The sequence below is a fragment of the Gorilla gorilla genome, chromosome 22 (genome assembly GCF_029281585.2).
Source record: "Gorilla gorilla gorilla isolate KB3781 chromosome 22, NHGRI_mGorGor1-v2.1_pri, whole genome shotgun sequence".
Lineage (NCBI taxonomy): Eukaryota > Metazoa > Chordata > Mammalia > Primates > Hominidae > Gorilla > Gorilla gorilla.
This window is the reverse complement of record NC_073246.2, coordinates 45,964,244-45,984,817: the sequence shown is the minus strand read 5'-3', so window position 1 is coordinate 45,984,817 and position 20,574 is coordinate 45,964,244. Positions and strand designations below refer to the sequence as shown.

Here is a 20,574-nt window from a genome sequence, read left to right as displayed (position 1 = left end):
CCCAGCACTTTGGGTGGCAGAGGTGGGTGGATCACTTGAGGTCAGGAGTTCAAGACCAGCCTGGCCAACACGGCAAAACCCCATCTCTACTAAAAATACAAAAATTAGCCGGGCGTGGTGGCTTGTGCCTGTAGACCAGCTACTCAGGAGGCTAAGGCAGGAGAATCACTTGAACCCGGGAGGCGGAGGTTGCAGTGAGCCATGATCTCATCACTGTAGAGATGGGTGGCAGAGCAAGACTCTGTCTCTAAATAAATAAATAAATAAATAAATAGACACATGTAGATTAAAAGTAAATGAACAGAGGAAGAAATACCATACTCACATTAATCACAAGGAAGCTGGAATAGCTATATTAATTTCAGAGCACACTACAGAGCAAAGAAGCTTATCAGGAATAAAAGGAGTTATGCATAATAAGGGGTGTGGAATATCTTTCCATTTTACCTCTTTGACTTATTAAAGTTTTATCATTTTCCTCACAGATCTTGTAAATATCTTGTTAGATTTCTACCTAAGTTTTGTGTTTCAGAGTTGCTATGTCTTCCTGGAGAGTGTGGCCTTCCCAGGGAGCTGCTATTGGCCTCTCGGGTCATTTCTTGGTGGTTTTGCTGTCCTCACCCACGAGCCATGCTGGACACCATGTGACAGGAGTCCACTAAGTGTGGGCCCCGTGCATATTCTCATTTTACTTCTTTATGGAGCTGCTGCTGAATCAGGGCCTGGGCTGGACCCGGGGAGCAGTGGGGTCCCGGAGAGATGGGGCTGCCTGGGCCGGCAAAGCCACCTCTAGGGAGCCTGGCTAGCGTCCCACCTGGGCTCCTGAAGTGTGAGATTGTGAGGGCGGCCTCTGCTGTGGGTGCCAGTGCTGCCTGAGGCTGTGGTGGGAATGGCGTGGTGCACTCTGTAGCATGGGTTGTCCAGGGAGGTGTTTGTGACAGGCTTCCCAGGGTCACGGGTGCTTGGGAGAAGCAGGAACAGAGCAGGGTCATACCAGGTGGACCAGGACAACCAGGGCTGGGTGTCCGGCCTCGCGAGGACAGACCTCCCACAGCAGGCAGACCCTGCTCTCCTGGCGCTCAGGGCTATGGGTACTCCAGCCAGGCCCTCCTGGGGACCTGATCTCAGGGCCCTGGGGGCATGGTTTGGACATCTGATAGGGGCAGATTCCAACTCTGAAGACTTGGCAGGCTCCGGACTTACTATAAAGCTACAGTACTCACGACAGGGTGTTGGCAAAACAGACCAATGAAAGCGGAGAGAGAGCCCAGAAAAAATCCGCATGGAGAGTCAACTGGTCTGTGACAAAGCGGCAAAAGCAATGCAATGGGGCACAGCCTCCACCAAATGGAGCCAAACAATGGGGTGTTCACATTCCCAAAATGAATCCCAACACATGCGTTCCACCCCTACAGCAATTCATTCAGAATGATCACAGACCTAAAGGTGAAATGCAAAACTATCAAACTCCTAGAAGATAACACAAGAGAAAATCTAGATGACCGAGGGTTTGGTGATGAGTTTTAAAAACACAAGACTGAGCCCAGTGGCTCCCACCTGGCATCCCAGCACTTTGGAAGGTTGAGGCAGGAGGATCAGTTGAGCCCAGGAGTTTGGGACCAGCCTGGGCAACACAGTGAGACCCTGTTTCTTTCTTTCTTTCTTTTTTTAATAAGGCGGGGGGGACCACAATCCAGGAAGAAACCAGTGAGAAACTCGATTTCATTAAGATTAAAAACTGCTCTGTGAAGGCACTGTCAAGAGAATAAGAAGAACAAGCCCCAAACCTGGAGAAAATAACTAGAAATGAGATATCCATGAAAGGATTACAAGCCAAAATTTACAAACAACTCTTACAACTCAACAAAAAGAAAAGGGACAACCAATTTAAAAATAGGCAAAAATTCTGAGCAGATACCTCACCAAAGAAGATACGCAGATGGTAAATAAGCCATGAAAAGGGGCTCAGCATCATATGTCAGTAGGAAATAGCAAATTAAAACAATATACCACTACACACCTATCAGCTGGCCAAAATCCAAAGCACGAACACCACCAAATGCTGGTGAGGACGTGGAGCCACAGGAATGCCCATTCATTGCTGGTGGGAACACAAAATGGTGCAGCCACTTGGGAAGACAGTTTGGCAGCTTCTTGCAAAACTCTCACCATATGATCCAGCAATCACACTCCCTGGTAAATCCCCTTTGGGATTTACCCAAAAGAGATGAAAATGTATGTCCACACCAAAACCTCCACACCGGTGTTTATAGCAGCTTTATTCATAAATGCCCCAAACTGGGACAAGCCTAAGATGCTCTTGAGAGGGTAAATGGATAAACTGGTAGAGCCAAACAATGGAATATTATTCGGCACTAAAAAGAAATGAGCTGTCAAGCCCTGAAAACACACAGAGGAAATATAAATGCCTATTACTAGGCGAAAGGAGTCAATCAGAAAAGGCCACATAGTGCATGAGTCCAACCACATGACATTCTGGAAAAGGCAAAACTGTGGAGACAGTAAAACCCATCAGTGGTTACGGGGGTGGAGGGTGGGGGAGGAACGGGCAGAGCCAAGGGTTTTCAGGGCAATGAAACCATTTTGCATTCTCTGTAAATGGCGGATCCATGTCCTACATTTGTCCGAATCTACAGAATGGCTAACACCAAGAGTGAACTCTAACGGATGCCGTGGACTCGGGGTGATGACGCATCCGTGTGGGTTGGTTGCCTATAATAAATGTGTGCTCTGGCGGGCGGGGGTGTGCGGGGGTGATGGTGAGGGAGGCCGTGCATGCGTGGGGGCAGGGAGTGTGTGGGACTCTCTGTACCTTCTGCTCCATTTTGCCATGAAGCTAAGACTGCACTAGAAAATAAAGTCTATTTAAAACAAAACAGAAAAGGTGATGTTGAGGGAGCCCTAGAGGCAGACGCTGGCCAGCAGTAGATGGGAGGGGCGTGGGAGCGGGCGGGCGCCAAGGTGGGCGTGGCAGGTCCGTGAGCCTTGGGCCTCGCAGCACGCACTGGCCTGCTCATGCCCAGAGCCCACCACCTCAGGGCCCGGGCCTGGCCAGGGAAGGTGGAGGGCACCCATGAGGCCCCCATCCTCTCTCCTGACGCTCCCAGTGGGGAGACAGATGACAAAGCTGTGATACGTGTGTACTCACAGACCTCGAGATCTGTGCGGCGAGTGGCCCAGGGGCCCCTCCTCAGCCAGGGCGTGCTGGGAAGTCCTCTCTGCAGAGTGATGCTGAGAGCCGAGAGACAAGGGGAGCCAGTAATACAAAGAGGGGGGCTGGTCGTCCCAGGAGGGAGGGATGGAAGGTGTCAGGACCAGACACGGGGAGTAGGCACAGGAGAGGGAGGGGGTGGCTTGGACATATTTGGAGGCAAAACCCATAGCTGGGCAGAGGGAGGGGCAGGGAGAAACAGGCGGCTGGGACCAGTTTCTCATGGGGAGCTGGGCACATGATGGCCCCCAAGACAGAGACAGGAAGAAGTACTCGTTGGGGGCCCGGTCTGGATATGCTGAGTGGGCGGTACCCCATTCCAAGTGTAGTGCACAGAGAAGGGCTGGAGTTACAGGCCTCCTTGGGCAGGGGTCTGAGACAGCCAGGAGCTCAGGGGAAGAAAGGGAAGGAGCAGCCTTCAAGAGAGCCTGGAGGTCAGAGCGGAAGACGTCCATCCCCAGGTAATGAGGGACTGGGAGGGACAGTCAGACCAGGTCTGGGGAGAAGAACACCAGGAATGAAGAACAGGTGGGAATGGAGAAGCAGCTGGGAGTGGTGGGGGAGCTGGGGGCTGAGTGTGGAGGAGCTGGGAGTGGTGGGGGAGCTGAGGGTTGAGTGTGAAGCAGCTGGGAGCGGTGGGGGAGCTGGGGGTTGAGTGTGGAGGAGCTGGGAGTGGTGGGGGACTTGGGGGCTGAGTGTGGAGGAGTTGGGAGTGGTGGGGGAGCTGGGGGTTGAGTGTGGAGCAGCTGGGAGTGGTGGGGGAGCTGGGGGTTGAGTGTGGAGGATTTGGGAGTGGTGGGGGAGCTGGGGGTTGAGTGTGGAGGAGCTGGGAGTGGTGGGGGAGCTGAGGGTTGAGTGTGAAGCAGCTGGGAGTGGTGGGGGAGCTGGGGGCTGAGTGTGGAGGAGCTGGGAGTGGTGGGGGAGCTGGGGGCTGAGTGTGGAGGAGTTGGGAGTGGTGGGGGAGCTGGGGGTTGAGTGTGGAGGAGCTGGGAGTGGTGGGGGAGCTGAGGGTTGAGTGTGAAGCAGCTGGGAGTGGTGGGGGAGCTGGGGGCTGAGTGTGGAGGAGCTGGGAGTGGTGGGGGAGCTGAGGGTTGAGTGTGAAGCAGCTGGGAGTGGTGGGGGAGCTGGGGGCTGAGTGTGGAGGAGCTGGGAGTGGTGGGGGAGCTGAGGGTTGAGTGTGAAGCAGCTGGGAGTGGTGGGGGAGCTGGGGGTTGAGTGTGGAGGAGCTGGGAGTGGTGGGGGAGCTGGGGGCTGAGTGTGGAGGAGTTGGGAGTGGTGGGGGAGCTGGGGGCTGAGTGTGGAGGAGCTGGGAGTGGTGGGGGAGCTGGGGGTTGAGTGTGGAGGAGCTGGGAGTGGTGGGGGAGCTGGGGGCTGAGTGTGGAGGAGCTGGGAGTGGTGGGGGAGCTGGGGGCTGAGTGTGGAGGAGCTGGGAGTGGTGGGGGAGCTGGGGGTTGAGTGTGGAGGAGCTGGGAGTGGTGGGGGAGCTGGGGGTTGAGTGTGGAGGAGCTGGGAGTGGTGGGGGAGCTGGGGGTTGAGTGTGGAGCAGCTGGGAGTGGTGGGGGAGCTAGGGGTTGAGTGTGGAGGAGCTGGGAGTGGTGGGGGAGCTGGGGGTTGAGTGTGGAGCAGCTGGGAGTGGTGGGGGAGCTGGGGGCTGAGTGTGGAGGAGCTGGGAGTGGTTGGGGAGCTGGGGGTTGAGTGTGGAGCAGCTGGGAGTTGTGGCGGAGCTGGGGGTTGAGTGTGGAGGAGCTGGGAGTGGTGGGGGAGCTGGGGGTTGAGTGTGGAGGAGCTGGGAGTGGTGGGGGAGCTGGGGGTTGAGTGTGGAGGAGCTGGGAGTGGTGGGGGAGCTGGGGGTTGAGTGTGGAGCAGCTGGGAGTGGTGGGGGAGCTGGGGGCTGAGTGTGGAGGAGTTGGGAGTGGTGGGGGAGCTGGGGGTTGAGTGTGGAGGAGCTGGGAGTGGTGGGGGAGCTGGGGGTTGAGTGTGGAGGAGCTGGGAGTGGTGGGGGAGCTGGGGGTTGAGTGTGGAGCAGCTGGGAGTGGTGGGGGAGCTGGGGGCTGAGTGTGGAGGAGCTGGGAGTGGTGGCGGAGCTGGGGGTTGAGTGTGGAGGAGTTGGGAGTGGTGGGGGAGCTGGGGGTTGAGTGTGGAGGAGCTGGGAGTGGTGGGGGAGCTGAGGGTTGAGTGTGAAGCAGCTGGGAGTGGTGGGGGAGCTGGGGGTTGAGTGTGGAGCAGCTGGGAGTGGTGGGGGAGCTGGGGGTTGAGTGTGGAGGAGCTGGGAGTGGTGGGGGACTTGGGGGCTGAGTGTGGAGGAGTTGGGAGTGGTGGGGGAGCTGGGGGTTGAGTGTGGAGCAGCTGGGAGTGGTGGGGGTGTTGGGGGCTGAGTGTGGAGCAGCTGGGAATGGTGGGGGAGCTGGGGGCTGAGTGTGGAGCAGGGGACTGAGTGTGGAGCAGCTGGGAGTGGTGGGGGAGCTGGGAGTGGTGGAAAAATGGAGAATGAAGAAAGGATTATCGGGGAATGGGGCATGTCCACAGGTGAAGCTCTGGTGACCTGGACAGGAGGTGAGGAGGTACCCTGGAAGGAAACAAGAGGGACAGGGCAAAGGGGTGGGGCATATGGAGACCAGAGAGGGCTTCAGGAGAGGATAGCCCAGACTATGATGGCACCAACAGGAAGCAGCTTGGTGAGGGGCCGCCTGCCCGTCGTCAGCCCCAAAGACAGTTCTGCTACGCCCCCTGGTGGCAGCGCCTAAAGCCACAACCACATTCCAGGGTGCACAGCCCGTGGGATGCAGAGGCCTCTGGGATGGCAGGAGGGGCTGGTCCTGGAACCATGCATGTCACCAGCGCCCCTCCCTCCCCACGCCCTGACCTTGAACCCCTGGTTAACTCCTGTTCCCACTGGACCCCTTGTCCCCTTCCTTGATCACTTTATGCATGCCTGGCACTGCCATCCTCCTTCCCAGCATGTCCACACCCCCACCACTGCCAGGGGGACTCCATGGCTCACCGGGCCACGTACTGGCTGCCCCCACCTGAAGTCCAGGACGAGGGCATGCTCATGACAGTGCCCTTGGTACCTGAAGGCGCCTGGCACGCAGCAGCCACAGAGTCACTGTCCAGTGAACCCAGGACCAAACTCTCCTCCAGTGAACCCAGGACCGAGCTCTCCGGTTCTGTCACGGCCCCTCTCTGGGCTTCCCAACGTCCCAAGATCTATTTCTAGGGCTGGGGTTCTGGTGCTGCGCTGCCCGGAGCTGAGTCCCAGCCAAGCCCTACAAGCTGCAGGGCCCTGGGGGGAGCAAAGCCTCATCTGCAAGTGGGGACACTGAGGACCCACAGGGCCACCTGGGCTAAGGGCAGATGCAGGTGAGGACAGGCCTGGCCCAGCAGAAGCACCTGTGTGTGGGGCGCCACACTGGATCACCACAGAGAGAGAGCGAGCCAGAGAGAGCGCGCAAACAAGCACGCAGCCAGTGCCTGCAGGAGGCTGAGAGGCTCTGGGGACAGTGCCACCGTTCCAGGCCCGAGCGATGGTTTTGCGTATTTGCTTTGTGGAAACCCTAAAGTGAATGCTTGTGACTTGTGCACTTTTCCATACATTCACACACACGTGAATAAACATGCGTGATATACGGGTACCCCCCTCCAGCCATGCAAAATGTGTCCCTACCAGCCTATGAGAAAGGGGAGGAGCCCCACCTTACCCTGGACGTGGGAGGCTCCTCCGCTGCCCAGGACAGGGTAATCCTGGCCCCAAGGCGAGCGCTGTGGGCGTGTGCAGTGGGCGTGGGCGCCCGTGAGGCCTTCCTGAGGCCGGGCCTCAGTGGGAGGAAGGCCACTGGAGAACCCAGCTCCCACGGAGGAAGAACCAGAAGTGTCAGGCTGAGACCCGATGCGGGGTGCACCAGGGCCTTCCTGCCTTACCCATGGGCCCCCCAAGCCCTCTCAAGGCGGTAGAATGAATCCGCTGATTCCACGCAGCGGGTGGGGAGGGCCGAGGGGGTGTGGTGGGTACCAGTGCAATTGAGGGTTCGAGTCTTGCGGGACCAGGGCCTGCACCCCCATTCCGGGCCCAGCACCTGAGACACAGGGAGGTGCAAACCAGATCACGCAGAACAGCCACACCAGCAGCCAGATCGGGCGTTTCCACACCGCCACCCAACACTGGGCAGCTCCTGCCACCCACCCAGCGTGGGGCCTCTCAGGCTGGCCTGGCCCTGGCTGCTCAGGCAGAGACAGACCCAAAAAGCAACAGATATGTGACACTGAGTGAAGCGTGCAGACACCTGACTCCCACCCCAAATGCTTTCTTCCCCAAACAACCCTGAACACAGCACACACAGATGAACGCAGCACAAAGTCGAACGCCAACACACTTTATTTCCCTTCGGATGCATCTGCAAGCTTCTGCCACACCTGAACCCACGGCCTGGCACCAACGCTACCATCACTCCCCAGAGGTCAATCCTGGGGGCTGAGGAGCTGCAATTTCCCTTTCTTCCTGAAAATTAAGAGAACTGAGACTAATTGAAGAAACCTCACTGCCATTCCTCACTCAGCAGTCTCAGCAGGTCTGAAATGTGGCTGTGGGAAGTTGCCATTTTGGGAAGGCGTTTATTCTCTGCGGCTACAGGGATTGCCTGCTTTAGAAACCCCCTTACGCTGATTAACTCAAAAGTCCCTTCAGAGTCAAGAACCAACCTTTCATGGTCCATAAATGTGGTATTTCTGGTTTCCTGATCAGGAGGCTTGCAAACCTAAAAATGTTCTTCCTTCCAAAAACTAACTAACCTGAAGTATAAAACCTCAGACGGCAGAATTTTCTATTTCTGGAAAAGCTGGCTGCGATTTGTTTTTGGGACACAGTGAGGCAAGTCCCTGTGGCAGAGAACGAATTGGCCCCTCGGCCTCTGTATGTGAGAGCAGCCCAGCCATGCCCAGGAAGAAACATCCCCCATGCACTGCAGCACATCCTCCTTAGAGAGAGAACGCCTGCAGGTTTCAGCAAAAAAAAAAAAAAAAAAAAAAAGAAAGGGCCTGCCAGACTCCCAGCTGGATGGAAAGCAGCCGACAGCTCCTCAGCCAGAGGGTGAGGCCAAGTCCTGGGGCCTAGCTGGGCCCTGTCCATGCGCGTCACTTTCCAGTGAGTTCCAGCACCTTCCTCACCATGGCTCCGATCCCATCATGGATGTAGTGGAGTGCCGTCTCGCACATGAAGGCTGGGGTTGTGACCACCTTGTTTTTCTGGTCCACGTGAGCTTCGTGTGCAGAGTTACGGAAAAAGCCACCCAGCACGGACCTGAGGGACTTTCAGGTGTGGAGCCCTGGCCCCTCCCCCACCCTCACCGCGTGTCCTAACTTTGTTCTCAGATAACTTGGAAGAGGAGAACTCGCTCCTGGTGCAGTCTGTGCCGGCAGGACCCCGCTTTCTGTATGATTTATGCTGCTGAACAACATAAGAAGGAACCTGTTCCCAATTCACATGCATTCTAAAGAAAGCAGCGGGAAATTCCAGGGAACGGGGCACCTTTCATGCCAGCATCACACAGGCCCAACACCCACACATGGCCACGAGCTGCCCCGCCATGGGGGCGCACACATGCCTGGGGTCCTCACAACCACCACGGGAGGCAGTGGCGGCGCCTCCGCTTTTCAGAAGAAGAACTGGCCGTGAAGGAGCCGGTCCTCATGGGGCAGGGCAACAGGCAACAGGGCAGCAGTTGGCACAACTGGGGCCGGCCAGCCACAGACCTGAGCCTCCCCAACACCACGCATGTAACCACTGGCCAGGCCTCCACACCACCCAAGACATGTGCCCCTATCTTCCTGCAAGCAGTCAGAGGCCTGGGGCCAGCCTTGCACTGCGCTCCTGCCCAGCAGGAAAGCCGCAGGGAGGGAGATGGGGCCTGAAGTCCGAAGCTGCCTGTGAGAAAAAAGCTGCCCCATTGAGAGGAACTGCACCCTTCAGAACAACACCTGCAGGGGACCGGGTCCATGCTCTACTCATTCCAGTGCCTTCCGGCACCCCGGAGTGTTCTGTTCTCTCAGTTGGGCTCACACGGACATTCTCCCAGATCCAGGCGGAGCCTCCCTCCAAATCTCCCTGGGCAACAGCCCCGCTGGCGTTCTTGGTCCATCATCTCAGAACTCAGGGTACACACCTCAACAGGAGGGGCTGGGGGCCGCGAGGCTGGCTGAATCACCTGGCCACCCAAACTGGCCTGAGAACTTCCGCCCAAATAAAGCCAGGAAGCCCCTTCTCCTGCACACCCGGCCGCTTTCCCCCAGCATCTCAGGAAGCCCCTGCCTCCTGCACGCCCGGCTGCTCTCCCTCCACACCTCGGACACACTCTTTCCTCACCCTCCCCCGGCTGGGCCCAGAGTGTGGCTGCCTGGGGGTTGCTGAGCAGACTAAACAGTCAGGCAAGGGACCTGGATCTGCCAACCACGCACCAGAGCTGCGCTTCTGACGTGTCTGTGACCCACCTCACACCAGCTGGGCTGTCACAGCCATCTGCTCTATGCCCTTAGACACATGGCCGCGGTGCCCACTGGGGGAGGTCCCACAGGGAAAGCAGCAGGTGCAGCTCCCGGTGAAGAGGCCACCCACCAAGGCAGCCCGGAGGGAGGGGCGTCCCTATGCACGTCTCAGGGACAAGCACGACGGCGGGCCGGGCCTGGCTACCAGGAAGGATATGACAACTTCCTTCACGCAGTGCTTGGCACCCAGGGCCTTGATGGCCTCCGCAGTCCCGGCGTAAGGCCACTTGCCACCTTCCTCCTGCTCGTGGCCTACAGTCACCTCGACGCCTCTGAGCACCTTGGCCGCGAGGACAGGTGCAATACAGCACAAGCTGAAAGGCGAAAAGAACACGGGTCAGGCAGGCTGCATGGCCTGCAGAACAGGAATTACCCTCGCCATGACCCCAGGCTGCCCTGCCACGGGAGCCCTGCCGACCCTGCCCCCTGTGAGCCTGCGCTGCCAGAAGGCTGTGGCCCATGGGATGTGATGGAGGTGGCACCAGGTGACTCAAGGCTGAGAGTGAGGTGTCCTCAGCCCCACTCCCCGCCAAGCACGCCCTGCAGGCACTCAAGCACCAGGCCAAGGACCCCTGAGGGGAACCCCCAACAGCCATGGGCTAAGCCCCAAGCCCCAGGACACCCCAGACTGGCGGGAGTCCTGGGCTGCCAAAGTCCACTCACAGAGAGGGTAATGATGTGCGGCTGCCCCAGCCCTGAGTTGTGGGGTGGTCTGTGACCCAGCAACAGATAACACAGCTGCACTTCTCATTCACACCAGCCCCCCTTCTACAGGAGGCACAACGGGCCAGGAGCAGCCTCGCCAGCCTCCGACCTGCAGCACAACTCTCAGCAAGTGCAGGCCGGTGGGCGCACGCCCCTGACCCTGACGCACAGGCCGCAGCAGTCCTGAAACTGAGGGTCCTGCCACACCCACCCCTGGGATCTGCTTCTGCTTCATCAGGAACCCCTCCCTGCCAAGCCAACAGAGGCCCCTCTGTGTGCCAGGCACTGTGCCCACAGCAGGGCCTTCAGTGACCTGTGTTGTCCAGCACCTCATGGCCACCTAGGGGTAACAGTGGAAGGGCACGGCCTCATTAAACAGCAGCCCCATCCCCTGGCAACCTGTGGTGTAGCCCACAGCTGTCAGGCCCCACCCTGCCCTCAACACCCCACACCTTGGCCCGTCTTCCTTCATCCCTCCTCCCGCTGTCTACAGTCCTACCCATTCCCAACAGGCCCAGGTGGAAACTGCTACCGTGAGCTGTAACGAAACACTGTAAGAACACATTTGACAGCCAGGTGCAGTGGCTCATGCCTGTAATCCCAGCACTTTGGGCAGCTGAGGCAGGCAGATCACCTGAGGTCGGGAGTTCGAGACCAGCCTGACTAACATGGCGAAAACTTGCCTCTATTAAAATTACAAAAGTTCGGCCTGGTGGCAGGCACCTGTAATCCCAGCTACTTGGGAGGCTGAGGCAGGAGAATTGCTTGACCCCAGGAGGCGGAGGTTGCAGTGAGCCAAGATCACTCCAGCCTGGGCAACAGAGCAATACTCTCAAAACAAACCCGCCCCCAAAAACTGCATGTCCTGAAGCAACTTCTGGCTGCCTATGAGATGAAATCCCCCTGCCGCCCTCTGAGCAGGCAGGAAGCCCAGGAAGCAGGTTCTCAGCAGCTCCCGATGCTGCGTGCAGCCGCCCAGCCATCAAGTGCCAGCTACAGATGCCACAGTGGCTCCTGGCACAGCCCAGCGCCCACCTCGACTACTGCATTCAAGGAAGGGGTCCCAGCAGTGAGCGGCCGGGCCGCCTAACAGCCCCTGGCTGGCCACGCAGGCCTCTGACACCAGGCTGAGGGGTGGGTGGGGCCAGTGGGAAAGGATTTAGGTTTCCTCAGGAAAAGAGCCTGTGGGTCACCGTGCACAGAAGCCCCATGGCTGGACCGGGGAGCAGACGGGCTTGCGCCCCACAGTTTTCAGGGGAGCCTCATGGCTGGACCGGGGAGGAGACAGGCTTGTGCCCTGTGCTGTTTCCAGGGGAGCCTCATGGCTGGACCGGGGAGGAGACAGGCTTGTGCCGTGCTGTTTCCAGGGGAGCCTCATGGCTGGACTGGGGAGGAGATGGGCTTGTGCCCTGTGCTGTTTTCAGGCGAGGCATGCTCAGAGGCAGTGGTTCACCTGCCAGGGGCTGTCTTGTTTCACCGAGATTTTGAATCAGTCACAAAGAAAGGGCCATGGGCTCCTCCCTCTGGGCGCTCATCCCAGGAACATTTCTCTGACAAGGACGGGATCCCGAGGTGGAGACCATGGGCGAAACCTTCACCCCGGCTGTGACGCGGCTGCAGCAGGGACCTCCTTCGGGAGCTCTGAGCCTGCACCTCTTCCTGAGGCTCCACTTTAGGGGCCTCCCTGGACGGTGACCAGGCAGGTCCTTGAGTGAGTGACTGTGGGTGGGGAGACAGAGGATTCCGACAGAGCCTCATCCTTGTTCGGCTGACAGAACCCGGTAGTGAGCGGCCATTGCGAGTGCGCCTCACTGATGTTCACCCATGCAAGTGCGGCTCTCGCCCTGCCAGCACCAGACGCAGCTGAGACCTGGACAGCACAGCGCCGCGTTCCAGGACCACCAAGGAGCAGGTGCCGGGAGGCTCATGGAAGCATCACACCTGCCGAGGCGGAACCCGGCCTTGCTGGGTCACCCTCACACATCTGAGAGTTGACTTCCCGGCAGCAGACGGTGAAGAGCACACACTCCCTGCGGGGCCGTGACCCGCCACGTAAGCCAAGGCGCTTACGTGGATGAAGGAGTGGGCGCCCTACTCGTGCCGCCAACCTCGGGACCCAGGCTTTGTCTGAGCAGGGACAAAGGGGCGTGGTCGGCTGTGGCTCCCCAGGAGGGAGGCCGCTGGGAGTGGATGGCGTCAGGGACGGAGCACGTGCTGCAGTGACTGGCCAGAAGTCAGCGGGGTTGGGGGTACTGTGGCTAAGGGGCTTGGGAGAAGGGGTCTGGTAAAGGATAGGGGTCCTGAGGGACTGCCTAGGGACACCTCTGGGAGCCAAGAGAATTCCAGGCCTCCTCTAGGGAAGTGGAGTGTGCCTCTCCTTCCTGTTAAGTCACCAGTGACATCGTGTGAAATCCCCTCAGTTAAAACAAGAAAACCAGCTGTGAGTTTTCAGGATCAGCGGCAGCTCCTGGCTGAGAAGAGAGGCCACGGGCCCACGCACCCTCCTCCCTCACTCCCCGAGGCCTGCATGGCTGTACACACCCGATGGGCTTCCCGGCCTGGTGGAACTCCTTCAGGACACGCTCCACTTCTTTATTCACCTTGCAATCTTCCCCATCCACGGCAAACGTGCTCCTACCAGGAGACAAAAGGCCTCTTCAGACAGCCTCACAACCAGGGTCTATTCCTGGGGGGCTTCCTAGGCACAGCTCCAGACCCTCAGTCAGCTGCAGCAAGGGACATGGGCATGGCTGCATGTATGCGCGTTTGATGTGAACATATTTTCCTGTTTTTTAAACAGAAAGAAGCATAGAAAGCAGGAGGATCAGGAAGTGGTGCAGCAGGAGGCCACCAGGGCGAGAAGGCCCACGCCCTGGAACCTTCCGGAGCAGCTGGCAGAACCCGGGCTGCGGTGCTGAGACTCAGACACTGGTTTCCAGCTCCTAACTCCCATGGTGCTTGTTAGCTTTCTGTTACATTGGCTGTGTCGGGCCTGGGGCAGCCTCTGACCTCCCGCCTGCCTTTTACCTGCCCCAAAGCAGGACTCTAATGTTCCCCGCCTTTCTGACTGTGGGTCTCAGGACCCTCTCCTGAGAGGGTCCCCCACTCCCTGGGGGAGAATGCTGACGTCATGTTTCCCTGAGCACTGTGAGCCACTCCAGCAAACGGGGTTGTGGGAACCCCAACTTGAAGCCAATTGGTCAGTTCCAGAGGCTCAGACTGTTTACCGGTATGTGTCAGAGGGCAGTTTTGGGGACGGAGCCCTCAACCCGTGCGATCGGACGCTACCCCGGGTCCATACTGTCAGAACTGAATTAGAAGGCAGCAGCAACCCCTGCGTGGTGCATGGGGAAGACCCTTCACACCCACCTTCTGTGTGGACGACTGTCGTGGTGGGAGGAGGAGAAACACGGTGTGAGAGTTTTTCCTTAAAACAAAGGGGAAGCAGGAAACTCCAGGAGTTCCCAAAAAAAGAAACGCAGTCGGCCCCCAGGCATACCAAGCACTCTTGCTTCGATGACCGTGAAAGAAACGCCAGTTTACCTGCGACACCAGCATCCACACCTCAGGCCGAGGAGCAGGAGCTGTGGAGGGCACGCGGGGCAGGGGAGGTCTCTCCACACTGCCCATGGGGCGTGTGATTTGGCAGTGCCACCAAATCTACAAGTGGACACACCTTCCCACGAACCCACCCCTGGGCTCTACGCCACCCTCACGCACCCTAGTCCTCTGCCCCAGCATTTTCCACATGGCTTTGCTGGCAGAGTGCTGGGAATCTTCTGGAGGCAGTGGGTGTTCGCCGTCCCCATGGGTGACCGTCTCAGAGGGTGCAGAGTGGCCACGGCTGCAGCTCATTAGAGCACGCCGCACCATGAACACGCAGGGCAGGCTCACCCAGAACGCTCTGGACAGGTCAGTGAAAATGTGAGCTTCGCCCAGGGGACGTGGGCTCAGACACACGGGCACATCAACACCTTGAAAGCCAAGGCCAAGACCCACTGACCCTGAGAACCACCACACACCTCACGAGGCCTGTGCCTGTGGGTTGGCAAAATGTGGAGGAGCCATGCCAGGGCACGGAGCCCCCAGCACACCCTCCAGCTGCCCCTGCGCCCCGCCACACACAGTGTCAGTGGTCAGAGCCTTGTGGAGACAGCAGCAACGCAGGGACAACTGGACAAAAGATCGAGCCTGACGTGGTGCTGCGTGAGGTCAGGGGTGTGGGCGGCACCGACGAGGCTTGCTGGCTTTCAGGAGATGGGGGACGACAGGCTGGGGTGGGGCTTCCGGTGAGAGAGGGGTGAGGGCACGGCCAAGGGCACTGAGAAAACGGCTGGCATCTGAGGAAGGAGGCCTCTGAGGTTTCGGGATAAGGAGGGGCGCATTCTTTGGATGGAGACTGCCTGACCCTCGACTCTGGGTGCAGGCTGCCCAGGGTGGGGCAAGCAGCCAGCCAGCCTCCAACCTGCCCTTGAAACAGGAGCTGCCAACCGGGGCCGGCCGTGCTGGGGCTGCCACCCACACCATGGCACAGAAGCCACCTGCACGCTCCGATGCACTGTGGCCAGTGCTCCTGCAGGTGGCAGAGCTGTCCCTGGAGGGTCAGCCTGGCACCACGTCCACCTCTCAGGCAGGGCCATGGGGGCGGTGCCCAGAGAACCTCCATGAATGTGCAAAGAGAGAGAGGAGACACAGAGAACAGAAAGAGGATCTGGAACTCAAGGATGCCACCGTGTGGGAGCCGGCCAGGCCTCCATGGTTCACGGTCCAGCTACCAAAACAGCCACGCCAAGGCGGCCTCCCTTCCTCCTGTCAGGACCGCCACCCAAACTACCAAGAAGGAAACCCATTTCTGATCCTGCAAGGTTCCGTAAGAGAATTGGGGCCAGGCGCGGTGGCTCAGGCCTGGAATCCCAGCACTTTGGGAGGCAGGAGGGTTACTTGAGCCCAGAAGTTCCAGACCAATTTGGGCTAGATACATGGCAAAAAAAAAAAACCATGGGCATGGTGGCATGCGCCTATAGTCTCAGCTACTCAGGAGGATGAGGCTGGAGGATGGCTTGAGCCCAGGAGATCATGGCTGCAGCGAACTAGGATCGTGCCACTGCATCCCTGCCTGGGCAACAGACCAAGACCTCATCTCTACAAAAAAAAAAAAAAAAAAAAAAAGAGAGAGAGAGAGAGAGAAAAAAAAACTGGTACCTGCAAGGAGTAAATACTCAGAGACTGATTTCAACGTGACGAGACCTACAGCACAGTGATGAGATAAGAGCGAGCCCCAAACCCACTCTGACAGCTGCTGGGTACCAGGAATGCTGAGAGAAGAGGCAGCAGAGAAGCAGAAACAAAAGCATGTCTCGCTAAAATGCTAAATAAGACCCAACCCTAAGAACAGCTCCCAAGTCAGAGGGCAGGCACGTGCCCTGCCCAGACCCTAAACCCAGAGCCTGCTCCTATCACCACCCCCTCCCATCGCCGCTCCACTGACCACATTGGACAGCAGGCAGGTGCACCCCCTTCCCATCTGCTCCACATGGAAAGCGGAAGACCTCGAAGCTCAAATACGCACAGGTTTTTAGCCGCTCCAAAGCCTCCTGGAAAGATGGCGGCATCATGGTTGGCTGCACTGAGGTTGGCCAGGTCTGTGATTTTGCCACGGGCGATCCTCGCAGACTCGGTCAAAACATTCCTGGGAAAGAGCACAGGGCAAAAAGCCTCAGCATGCAGGTGAAGGACTGTGGAGCGGGGCAGGGGCACAGCCCACAGGCAACACGCTCCACACACGTGGCTCTCAGCCACACGGGGACTTACTTCCAGGTCAGCATGTTTGGTCACTACCTGGAAAGGCAACATGGTTCTAGCAACGCTAAATCTATGCTGGGCTCTTCAGATCAGCACTTCAGAACCTGCGCCAAATCACTCTGCATCTTCTGCAGTCAAGGCCCATGGGAAATGGAAGTCTCTCTGAGTGTCTTAAGCAGACAGAATTCTGTGCACTCATCAGGACGGTGGGACTCAGGGGGGAAGGTAAGAAGCCAGGACTCAGGACCAGTGAAGCAACCCGAAGGCCAGCCACCGCAGGAAGCTGCTAGCCCCCAGGTGTGGGGGCCGAAGGTGCAAGTCCAGGTGCAGAAGCCAGGGTCCCAGGCAAGAAAAGAAATCACAGGGGTCCCCACTGGTGAGAAGCATAGTCCCAGGAGGCAGCTATGGCTTCTTCCTCGAATCTCCAGCTCCGACCTCTCGTGGTCTGAGGCCAGCTGGAAGGCACCTTGGAGTGGCCTGCATAGGGCTGTCAGGCAGGACGGGCAAGGGAAGGGGATCTCAGGCCACACAGGCCAGAACCACACACACCGCAGTAACAGACATGCTGCTGGGAACCAGCAAAACAGATCTGGAGCCCAGACAGGGGAAGAAGGTGGGCGACCAAACTGAGAAACACCACCTTTGCTTAAGACCAAGGTATGAGCAGCTTTACTCAGTGGGAAGCGATGTGGTTGCCATTTTCAGTCCTTCTGTGAGTACTGGAAGGAAGGCACTCCTGAGCCTTGGCAGCATTACTTCCAGAACAGCCCGAGCACAGCTGCTCAGAAGGACGTTCATTTGCACACAAGACTTGGTTTAAGCTAAGCCAGCAAAAAAAGGCTGCACCGTGGGAGGTGGACAAGAAGCAAGTTCCAATCCCACCCCCACACCTGCTCTCGCCTTCAGACGGCTGCCCCTTGGTGTGGTCAATCACGTGCATCTGAGGGACGTCAGGAGCAAAGATCTGGACTTCAGCCCCTCCACGGCTCAGGTGCACCAGGATCCTGCACGGGGGAAAACCAGAGACAACTCTTCAAAACGTGCCCCACTCAGATTTGTGTTAACACATTTTTAAAAACAGGATTTTAGCTAAGTACCAGGAGCAAATTTCTAATGTATATTAATATCTTACTTGCTCTGCAAAAAGTTACAGTTGGTTCCATACCAAGCCAAATGTCCCCCACACCCCCATTCCAATTCACTGTCGGTTGGTGGGTTACGACTATGACAAACCCTCAGAAGTGGGCTATGGAGATCAGCTGGTCCCAACAGCTCCCTTTGCAAACTGGGGTATGGGGGCCGGGTGACTCCACTGAGGGCACAGCCTGGAGGCGTGCGGGTCCCCAGCTGCTGAGTGCTCTGCCTACACCCAGGGCCTGGCTGCCCTCCTCCAGTTGCTTGCTGCAAGCACCAAGAGTGAGAAGCAGCAGTGTGCTCACAGCGCCACGTGCACAGAGGGTGTGACGGGGCTTTCGGTCACTACTTAGTTCAATTTCTAGTCTCCCTCAACTTTCCCATCACAGATGGTGGGAGAGACACAAGAGACCCCAGGACAACACCACAGGCCAGGCAGCTCAATCTCCCCAAGGGCAAGGGCAACAGAAGCTCCTCCTGGGGACAACAGCTGACATTACGAGGGCTCACGCTGGCATCTGCAACTCCCAGTGCCAACAGGAGATAGGTCGCTAAGCCCACCCACACACTAAGCCCTCACTGCCCCTTATGTGGAGGAGGAAACCGAGGCATGAAGTGCAGTGACTTGCCAGAGGGAGAGGTCAGCACCTGGCCCTGGCACTTGGGTTCTGCTACCCATAAGAAATCCACCCAGACACCCCAGACAGAAGACTCTGCCGTTCTGCCTGGGAGGGCTCAAGCTATTCTGGGGCTATTTTCTATCCCACCAAGGCCAAATCATGAAACACATCCTGGCCCTTTCCCCCAGCTCACTCTGCCTAGTGCCAACTCCAACCGGCCAAGGTGGGCCACCCACAAAGCCACCAGCTTCAGGCCACTCTCCATGGCCTGTCACCCCTTTCGCCACCACCCAGCTCTCCCCTCTCCAGTTCACCCTGAACCACATGGGAACTACAGGTACCTGGCACGCGTGGTGGCCTCCTGCCCTACCGGTTCGGCCTGCAGTCATTTCCAGTAACACAGGAAATCAGGCCACCAACCACTCAACAACAGCTGACCAGTTACGTAAACAGTAACCTGTCTAGGACCCAGAAATACCACGCAACTGTTAAAATGACGTTGAGAACTGAATGAATGGGAATTACTTCCCATGCGTCAGAAACATTTGCAAAACACGGGTGAGTGTGATCTCAGTGTTTTCAAAATGTGTGTGTCCTGAAAAACACTCAAGTGAAATGCTAAGTCATTTCTAGGCTCTAGGTGACAGTATAAGCGACACTTAAAAACTGTTCTTCCTTAGTGTCTCCCTGGGTTTTGCCAGTCGTTTTTGCTTTTTTTAGCCAAGAATAGGGTATTTAAAATACAAGCTCTCTCGGCCGGGTGCAGTGGCTCATGCCTGTAATCCCAGCACTTTGGGAGGCCAAAGCGGGAGGATCACTTGAGGTCAGGAGTTTGAGACCAGCCTGGCCAACGTGGTGAAACTCCGTATCTACTAAAAATACACAAATTAGTTGGGTGTGGTGGTGCATGCTTGTAGTCCCAGCTACTCGGAAGGCTGAGGCAGGAGAATCGCTTGAACCCAGGAGGCGGAGGCCGCAGTGAGCCAAGATCGCGCCATTGCACTCCAGACTGGGCGCTGTCTCAAAAGACAAAAAGTAAAAATAAAATAAAATACATGCTTTCTCTAAGCTGTTCAAAAAAGAGTAAACTTCACTGGTGGAGAGGCCTTCTCGAGGCCCCCGGGGTGGAGGACCAGCTGCCCCTGAGGACTTACGCCGAGGCCTCGTGGATCTCGGTCCCATCGTAGACTCCGCACCCAGACAGCACCTGCGAGAGGAGCGGCAGCTGACCCGGGGGAAAGGGGCCGACCTGGGAGGCGGGAGTTGACTCGGGGGAAAGGGGCCGACCTGGGAGGCGGGAGTTGACTCGGGGGAAAGGGGCCGACCTGGGCCGCGGGAGCTGACCCGCGAAAATGGGGCCGACCTGGGCCGCAGGAGCTGACTCGGGGTGAAGGAGCCGACGTGGGGCGGCGGGAGCGGACCTAGGAAGAGGGGCCGACCTTGGGCAGAGAACAGCGAAGGCTGATCTCTGGAGGCGGGAGCTGACCTCACCCCCTCCGTCCACTCACCAGCGCGACCCTGGCCGCAGGGCGCGGCACGGAGAGGTGAAGGGCTGCGCGCTGGGAAGGCGTCCTACCGCCGGGGGACAGGGATGTGAATGCAGATGCCGCAGCGAGCCTCGAGGCCACCAGGGCCCTCACAGCCGCCATTGCGGTGAGGACAGCGGGGTCGGAAGGTCACGCAGGGACAGAGCGTGCGCACCTACCCGTGTACAAACGCGTTGCTTGTCGGGACTGCGCCTGCGCAGCCTTCGGGGCGGAGCCAAGACCCGCGCCCGTCTCAGCCCTATCCCGTGAGTACGCCGGTGGGCGGGGCCGCGCCTGCGCAGAGCCTCCGAGTAGAGTTCCGGGAACCCTGTCTTCCTTCTGGTGGTGGCTGAGGGCTCGTGCTCGAGGCTGAGGGATGCTGGTGACTCCCGGGGTCCCCAGCCCCGCCCCCATCGGACGCCTCCACAGGCGGCGCACCCTTTCCGCCATCCGCGGAGCAGCCTTGCCTCGGGGCGGCTCAGTCCGGCGCTTCTTACCTTACCTCCGTCTCATCCTTAACTCACCACGAGCACCCAGGGTCCACATTCTCCTAAATGGCCACTCGTCTTAATCTCGGTGTCAGGACCCACGCGGGGTCAGGACTACCCCTCTGCTCCCATGACTGTCTCCTCGCGGCTCCGGCTCCCGCGGAGCGACCCCTCCGGGTTTTACTGACCCCGGGATGTTGTATCCTGGAAACTGCAGTTCCACCCAGGGGCTTGATCTGGGTTAGTCTGGGGGCAAGTGAGCCGCCGATTCTGTTTGGGTTTTTGTTTTTTTTTTTTTCAGACGGAGTTTACCTCTTGTTGCCCGGGCTGGAGTGCAATGGCGCGAAGTCGGCTCAACGCAACCTCCGCCTCCCAGGTTCAAGCGACTCTCCTGCCTCAGCCTCCCGAGTAGCTGGGACTACAGGCATGCACCACCACGCCAGGCTAATTTTGTATTTTTAGTAGAGACGGGGTTTCTCTATGTTGGTCTGGCTGGTCTTGAACTCCCGAGATCAGGTGATCTGCCCGCTTCG

General features: G+C 58.2%; 1 protein-coding gene across 4 annotated transcripts; it reads right to left on the bottom strand.

Moving 5' to 3' along the window:
- Positions 1 to 7,586: 7,586 nt before the first annotated feature.
- GATD3 (glutamine amidotransferase class 1 domain containing 3) lies at positions 7,587 to 19,726 on the bottom strand. 4 transcript variants are annotated; one of them, XM_019017706.4, is made up of 7 exons: positions 19,536 to 19,726; positions 19,182 to 19,234; positions 17,164 to 17,277; positions 16,041 to 16,160; positions 13,013 to 13,105; positions 9,924 to 10,080; positions 7,587 to 8,488 (listed from the first exon to the last, which is right to left on the bottom strand). In XM_019017706.4, the coding sequence occupies exons 1-7, from the start codon at positions 19,674 to 19,676 to the stop codon at positions 8,360 to 8,362; spliced, it is 807 nt and encodes a 268-aa protein (XP_018873251.1). In that variant the 5' UTR covers positions 19,677 to 19,726; the 3' UTR covers positions 7,587 to 8,359. The 4 variants fall into 4 exon arrangements, with proteins under 4 accessions (XP_018873251.1, XP_055229671.1, XP_018873253.1 ...); XM_055373696.2 differs by having other exon boundaries at positions 7,587 to 10,080; XM_019017708.2 differs by lacking the exons at positions 7,587 to 8,488; positions 9,924 to 10,080 and adding an exon at positions 10,087 to 12,412.
- Positions 19,727 to 20,574: the final 848 nt, after the last annotated feature.